The 7,276-nt window shown below is 47.0% G+C and overlaps 1 protein-coding gene across 1 annotated transcript in view; it reads right to left on the bottom strand.

Moving 5' to 3' along the window:
- Positions 1-3,853: 3,853 nt before the first annotated feature.
- Rab4a (RAB4A, member RAS oncogene family) overlaps positions 3,854-7,276 on the bottom strand; it is a 29,515-nt gene continuing 26,092 nt past the window's right edge. Inside the window, exons 6-8 of the mRNA XM_028856347.2 lie at positions 5,402-5,497; positions 5,112-5,244; positions 3,854-4,412 (exon numbers count right to left, since the gene is read on the bottom strand). Of these exons, the coding sequence (XP_028712180.1) occupies positions 5,129-5,244; positions 5,402-5,497 (212 nt within the window). The 3' untranslated portion in view covers positions 3,854-4,412; positions 5,112-5,128. The remainder of the gene's footprint in view (positions 4,413-5,111; positions 5,245-5,401; positions 5,498-7,276) is intronic.

Here is a 7,276-nt window from a genome sequence, read left to right as displayed (position 1 = left end):
TAAGATCTTTGCTGTATACTCTGTGGCTGGTATAAATGCAATCCTTTAAACATGACCTGGTCATGACCTGCATCTGAATTTGAAGCATCTCTATATAGCCCTGATTATCCTGGAACTCACTATGTATCCAACTACCTCTGCCTCCCAAGGGCATCCACTACCATGCCCGGTTATTTTTCTTCTTTTTAAAGACAGGGTCTCATGTAGCCCAGACTGGCTTTGGAAATAAATAGCCAAGGATGGCCTTGAACTTTCGGCTCTTCTTGTCTCTACCTCTCAACTGCTGGGATTACAGGTATATATCATTACACCTAGTTAATGTGGTTCTGGGGAGGTAAGAACCCAGGGCTTTATGCATGTTAGGTGGTTACTCTGCCAATTGAGTTACATTTCCAGTCTTCAAAATAGGTAGGCTTTAGATTGGCAGCAACTTACCTATTTTTTGATATTAGCTTCTATAAGGAGGTGAGTTAGTAGCATATTAAGGTATCTATATACTGGTCCACCCATCATTTGTATGTCTTTATGAACATCTTCCCTCTTTTTCTTTATTTAGACTCGTACAAGACACAGTTACATCAGATATGATCGCCATATCATGAGGTGGCTGTTCAGCTCTTGGGATACATCCTTGCAGCGCATCTCAAATATGACCACGTGAGGACCAGCTGGTCTACAGCCAGGCTTTCTAAGGCACCAAAGTCAGCACCATGGAAGGTGTCACGGGAATGCAGTCATCTATGATTGATCCTTAGTACCTCTTGTATGAAAATCTGGAGACCTGGGGGAATTCTTTTATTCACAAGAATTTTAAATAATTGAAATTACCTGAAGATTTAAAAAATCTCCACAAGAAGCAGTTGTCGGTCACCTCTGGGCATTTTTTAACTTTATGGACTTTTAGTGAGGGTCTTTAGGCAGTGGGAGCTGGGGGATGGCCCACAGGATGGCAGCTGGGGTTTGTCAGCCCTCATTCCTGCCGTATACCCAGCATTCTGGATTTCTTCAACAGGAACAAAATTGTGTTCAGGAAAGTTCCCACCATGGCTCTAATCCTGAGCACCACATTCTCTTCGGAGTGCTGAAACAACACTGGCCGGGTGGCCACTGCTTACGGGGTCCACCCTGGGCCTAACTAGCACACCAAAGGAAACTGAACCGCAGGGGGCCTCTGGGTCACAGGTGGCGCAGGTCCAGCCAGCACAACCAGGGCTTTAGGAATTGATGCTGAGTTGGGATCATACTGACCGAAGGTGGGTTCAAACACGGTCAACTCCGCAAGGCTAAACATGACAGCCACAGTGTAGCCACAGGCCATGTCCCTCAGCATCTGAACTGGGAAGGGGGAAGACAGCAGACATTGATACAAACATTGAAGGAGCTCTAATGAGCACTCCAAACCCTCTCAAAGATTAGACTCTGAACGAGGATGACAAAAGGAAGTGACTGGGCAAATGTGTTGGCGTACATCTTAATCCCAGAATTGGGGAGGCAGAGGCAGGAGACTTGTTGCAAGTTTGAAACCATCCTGAGCTGCACAGGGAGTTCCCGGTCAATCAGGGTTACAGAGCAAGACTGTATCTTAAAACACAAACTCTAAGTGAGAATATCAAAACTGAGAGAGCACAGCTGGATAGACCCAATGGCTGAATGGAGATGGAAGAATCATCAGTCTGAACAACAGAAAGACAAGGAAGAGCAGCGTTTCATGAGGACCCATAGCTCGGGAGATGAGAAAGATAAACAATGAAAATTGGAATGAACAATGGCTGGAAACTCCCAATCTGATGAAAGATATCAAACTCAAGAGTCAAGAAGTTGAGTCAACACCATATGGGATAAACCCAAAGGAACGAACTGAGCACCTTCGAGCCTAGCACTAGGGAGACAGAGGCAGGAGGATTTGAGTTTGAGGCCACATTCGTGAGACCTTGTCTCTCACAAATACCCATCTGGGCCCATCATCCTCAACTGCCCAGAACCAAGATGGTATAAAGCGCTCAGAGAAAACCCACATGTTGCACTAACAGTTTGAACGATGGTGTATTCTTCTTCATAGAGATCATGGAGGCCAGAGGAAGTGGATCATTAGAGAGAAAGAAAAATGTCACCTGGGAATTCTGTACCCAGAGCTGGCATGTTGCCATACACCATAATCCTAGCACGCACAAGAGAGGCTGAGGCAGGATTGCCATGAGTATGGGGCCAGCCTGGGCTAGAGTGATACCCTATCTTAAGGGGAGGGGAGTTCTGAAAAGACAATTTTATAATGAGATAATACTAGAAATGAACCTAAAAGAGAGCAGGTTCAGAGAAGCTGAAAAGCACTTAAGAAATGCAAAAGAAGCCGGGTGGTGGTGGTGCATGCCTTTAATCCCAGCACTCGGGAGGCAGAGCCAGGCGGATCTCAGTGAGTTCGAGGCCAGCCTGGGCTACCAAGTGAGTTCCAGGAAAGGTGCAAAACTACACAGAGAAACCCTGTCTCAAAAAACCAAAAAAAAAAAAAAGCAAAAGAATATAAATGTCTGTAAAAAGCATATCAATGTCTACAGTGCTTTCTTGGTGTTTCCATGTCAACATGCTGTGAAGATGCTGAGAATTCCTGGGACCCACATGACTGCAGAATGTATGAGCATCACACCCAGAGTGAAACAGGTAAGTGAAGACATCCGGTGGCTAGCAGCTGTATTGGGACTGAGACAAGGGCTGTGTGGACAGGCCCAGAGCTGTATGAGTCAACTACAAATAGGAAATCTGATGGGACTGATAAATTCAGAGTAAGAGCTGGAACCTTTCACTTCCCGTGAGCACTACAGATAACAGGTGAGAATGAGGCACGAGGCAGGAAAGCCTGGTGACAACCAAAGGCCAAATCCTCTCCGCCATAGTCATGCAAACTCTTCCAGGACACCAATTACCAAGACACCAATCCTCTTATATAAACAGACCTTGCCAGTCAAAAAAATTTAAGATTACGCATTGTATGTTTGTGACTGTGGTAGAATTAAACTAGAAATTAGCGACAGATGATCTGGCCAGGTAGAAATTAAACTGCACACACATAGACTGCCAAAGAGAAAGTATTAAAGTTGGAAAACATTTTAAATAGGCGAGAAATGAAGTTTGGTCGTATTAAAATTTGCACAAGAAAGGTAGTGCTCAGGAAACATTGCTTGTCAGGAAAACAGGTTTTGCTGGGTGTGGTAGTCCACGCCTTTGATCTCAGAACTCTTAAGGCAGAGGCAGGTGGATCTCTGAATTTAAGGTCATCCTGGTCTGGATATCAAGCTCCAGGTCAGCATAGTAAGATCCTTTCTCAAAAACTAGCTCAGCTTGATAACTGTATACAGTAAGGCATTTATGTCTCCAAGAAAAGCCACAAGGAAATTTTGTGCGACTCACCTCTCCCCTGGACTCATTCCAGTCTCTAGTTCAAAATGGTCTTGAGCTCATGATAGCCTCCCACTGTCTCCGTCTACTGAGCGCTGGGATCACAGATGTGTGCCACCACACCTGGCATAATGCTAATGTGTATGATGGGGAGGTGCTTGCTGGGGATCAAACCCAGGGCCTTGCACATGCGGAGTGAAGCACTGTACTACTGAGCCCAGATTTCTTAATAAGCAGCATCCTTTGCTAGAGGTAGTGAGTTTGCTGAGAGGGACTACAAAACAATGTAAGAAGTGAAAAAGAGGCCGTGATGCCCTTATAATGGGTCTTCTAGCAGGGAGACAGACAGTGGAGGTTGAGGGTGATGTGGAAGCCGAGCAGGATGGGCAGGTTGACGTGGGCCCACGACAGCTCTTGTACTGACCTCAGTTAAGAGCCTTACAGTCCACAGAGCAGGACAGTGTACTGTGCGTGAGAAACTCGGTTCCGCTTTATTTCCGGATGTTAGTGAGTCCTGTAGGTTTAGCATTTCAGGTGTGGATCACAGAAACACAGTGTAAAAAGGGTAAGAGGGATTAAATAAGAAACGCCCTGGCTGGTGGCGCCAGAGTCCTTTGATACCGAGTCATGTGTGTAACCAACACAATGAGAGGAGCCACGCTCACATTCACAAACTGCATTTCCCGTGAGTTGGAAAAGGAAAAAAAAAAAAGCTTCACTGAGTGCAGGATTCTATCATGTCACACTGGCTCTGCTGGAGGAACGGGCGGGCTGTGTGCAGCACAAGCATGATTTCACGGAACAGGAAGGGGTAGATGTGGGCAGGGATCTTTGCATACATGTGGCCTCTAAAGGTATTGTCCGCTGAGTGAGTTCGTAGTATGGCTGCTGAGTCCTGTCCGCCGGTGTGCACGGTGGTTTCCCCCACGAAGATCTACTTCCGTGCAGAGTAGAAGAGATGGTAGGAAAACCTTCAGCCCCTCCAGGCTCCAGCAGCTGTGTTCCAGAAACCACCACGGAACCTGAGAAATGTGAAGCGGGATTAGATGCTTGTGTGGTCATAAATGCAAAACAGCTCAGAGCCCCACAGGACAGTGTCACCCTTCATTAACCCCGGCTTACACTGCTAGACCGTGCCACCGAGAGCTGAGCAGGATAGCATACACTTGTAACCCCAGTATTTGGGAGGCTGAGCAGGAGGCTTGCCATAAGGTGGTAGACCCACCTGGGCTCTACGGTGAGCTCCTGCTTCAATTTCCCTGACAAAAAGTCCACTGTGGTAAATGGGGGAGAGAGCTATCAAAGGTATAATAGACAGTGGTGGCATACATCCCAACGCTCGGGAGGCAGAGGCAGGTAGATCTCTGAGTTTTAGGATAGCCTGGTCTACAGAGAAAGTACCAGGACAGCCAAGGATACACAGGGGAAAAAAAAGTTTAATGGAGAGCTTGCTGATTCTAGAGATGCTCCTGTGGAGGCCTCAGTTAGGCCAAGTCTACTCCATGGTTTAAGGAGAAGGAACTACCACTGGGTACCACTGGGCTCTGTGTGCTCTGCCTTTGCTTCTGAATGGTTGGGAGGAGTTCCTGCAGGGTCAGTGCTGTTGGGCAGATCTCTGACTATCCCTGTGGATCTCCTCCCCTGCTCTCTCCAGCCCTCCCATTGCAGTTCCATACCCTCTCTTTTCTGTCCAGCGTGCAGGGCCTCTAGATCTAACCCACCTGTGTTGCTGGCGTGCCTAGCAGCCACACTCCTGTGCACTTGGGGCCTGTGTGCGCCGTGGTGACCGTAGCTGTCTCAGGGCAGCGTCTCCATACTGGATGCCAGAGCCCATTCTCTCTGGGTCCAGCTCACCTGAGGACCAAGAATACATCTGTGAGTCTGTGTTCAGGTGAGTATGACTGGCATGCTATTTAGGGCGCCTTACTACAGCCTTGCTCATAACAGCCGGCAGGGGGCACTGTTGAGCTACAGGGCAAAACCCACAGATGAGGTCAGGGAAGAACGTTACCTGATTCAATTTTGTTAAGTATCTTCCTTGCACACTGCATGAAAGCCTCTTCGACATTCTCACCAGTCAGGGCACTCGTTTCCAGGAACATCAGCTCTAAAAATGATATCAAAGAAGACGGACACACATTTAGAAGCTAGTGATCTTTAAATGTTTTAATCATTATTCATTCATTTTGGAAGAGTGTGCGCTATGGGGCACGTGTGGTGGTCAGAGAACACTTTGTAGGAGTGAGTTCTCTCCTTCCACCACGTGGGTCACAGGGATGGGACTTAGTCCTCAGGCTTAGAGGCAAGTGCCTTTGTACACCGAGCCATCTTCCTGGCCCAGTAACAGTGACTTTCAACTGCTACAGACTGCTCAGCATTCCCATCTAGTGACAGGCCAAACTCAATCCAGTACCTAACTCCTCTATTCCTATAAACATAAATATATATTCTTATTGTCTGTTTGTTTGAGATAAGGTTTCAAGTAGCTGAGGCTGGTCTTGAACTCTTGATCTTCTTACCTCTTCTGTCTCCCAAGTGCTGGGAGCACAGGTACCATCACATCCGGGGATGTTGATACTTTAAGTGATGGGGAGTCCACTGGAGAATGAGCACTATCAGTTCCCCTGAACTGACAGGGTGAAGTAAGCATACTGGCTATTGTGACTTAGAGCCCCAATTTTCTTCTCCAAGTGATCTGCGAGTCACCATGAATGCAGACACAGAGCTGATAAATCACTGCATTGCACCACACACAAGCAGGACCCATGTCTGTCCAAGCCAGATACAGCCCTGCTGTCCAAGAAAAGCCATCCCCATCCAGGGCTTTTAATTTGCATTCAGTTTGAAAATGTATGCATTTGGATATCCTAGATATTCTTACTGATTTTGTTCTCTAATCATTGATAGTTTCAACTGGGGAGGTTGGGTGGAAGTCTCCCTTGACTATTTATCATTTGTGTGTATGAGTGTTTGTCTGCGCTCCACATGTGTACTTGGTGCCAAAGAAGGGGTTGAGCTGGGAATTGAACCTGGGTCCTTTGCAAGAACAAGGGCTCTTAACCACTGAGCCAACTCTCTATCCCTGAAGCCCCACTTGAAGCCATGTTCCTTTATCCCCGGAGCAGGGGCTGATTCCAGTGGAAAGCCTGCTCTGTGCTGTTAGCTGCACCACAGCTGTTGGCCTCTGGTCCGTACTAGTGGAGGGCTTGCCACACTAAACAGCTCCTGCTTTCTAAATAGCTCTAAAACAGCAGTTCTCGATCTGTGGGTCGTGACACCTTGAGGGTGGAACGACCCTTTCACAGGGGTCACCTAAGGCCATTACAATTATGATTCATAGCAGTAGCAAAATTACAGTTATGAAGTAGCAACGCAAACAATTTTATTTTATGGTGGGTGTCCCCACATCATGAAGAACTGTATTAAAGGGTCGCAGCATTGGGAAGGTTGAGAACCACTGCTCTAGACCATCATCGCATGTACACAGTCTGCACTGCACTAACTTTCTTTTTTCTCTCTCTCTCTTTTTTTTTTTTTTTTGGTTTTTCAAGACAGGGTTTCTCTGTGTAGCTTTGCGCCTTTCCTGGAACTCGCTTTGGAGACCAGGCTGGCCTTGAACTCACAGAGATCCGCCTGGTTCTGCCTCCCGAGTGCTGGGATTAAAGGCGTGCGCCACCACTGCCTGGCTTAACTTTCTTTTTTCTTCCCTCCATCTTTTGAAACAGAGTTTCACTGTATAGTCCTGGCTTGCCTCAAGCTTTCAGTAATCTTTCTGCCTCTCCTTCCTAAATGCAAGGACTACAGGCCAACACCATGTCTGGCTCATGCTTATTTCCTAGTAGGAACCCATTAAGCTGGAAAAACAGTTTTCTGTCCTTGAGTCCAA

The sequence above is a fragment of the Peromyscus leucopus genome, chromosome 5 (genome assembly GCF_004664715.2).
Source record: "Peromyscus leucopus breed LL Stock chromosome 5, UCI_PerLeu_2.1, whole genome shotgun sequence".
NCBI classification, from domain to species: Eukaryota; Metazoa; Chordata; class Mammalia; order Rodentia; family Cricetidae; genus Peromyscus; species Peromyscus leucopus.
The sequence above is the reverse complement of the archived record's forward strand: the minus strand, read 5'-3'. Positions and strand labels throughout refer to the sequence as shown.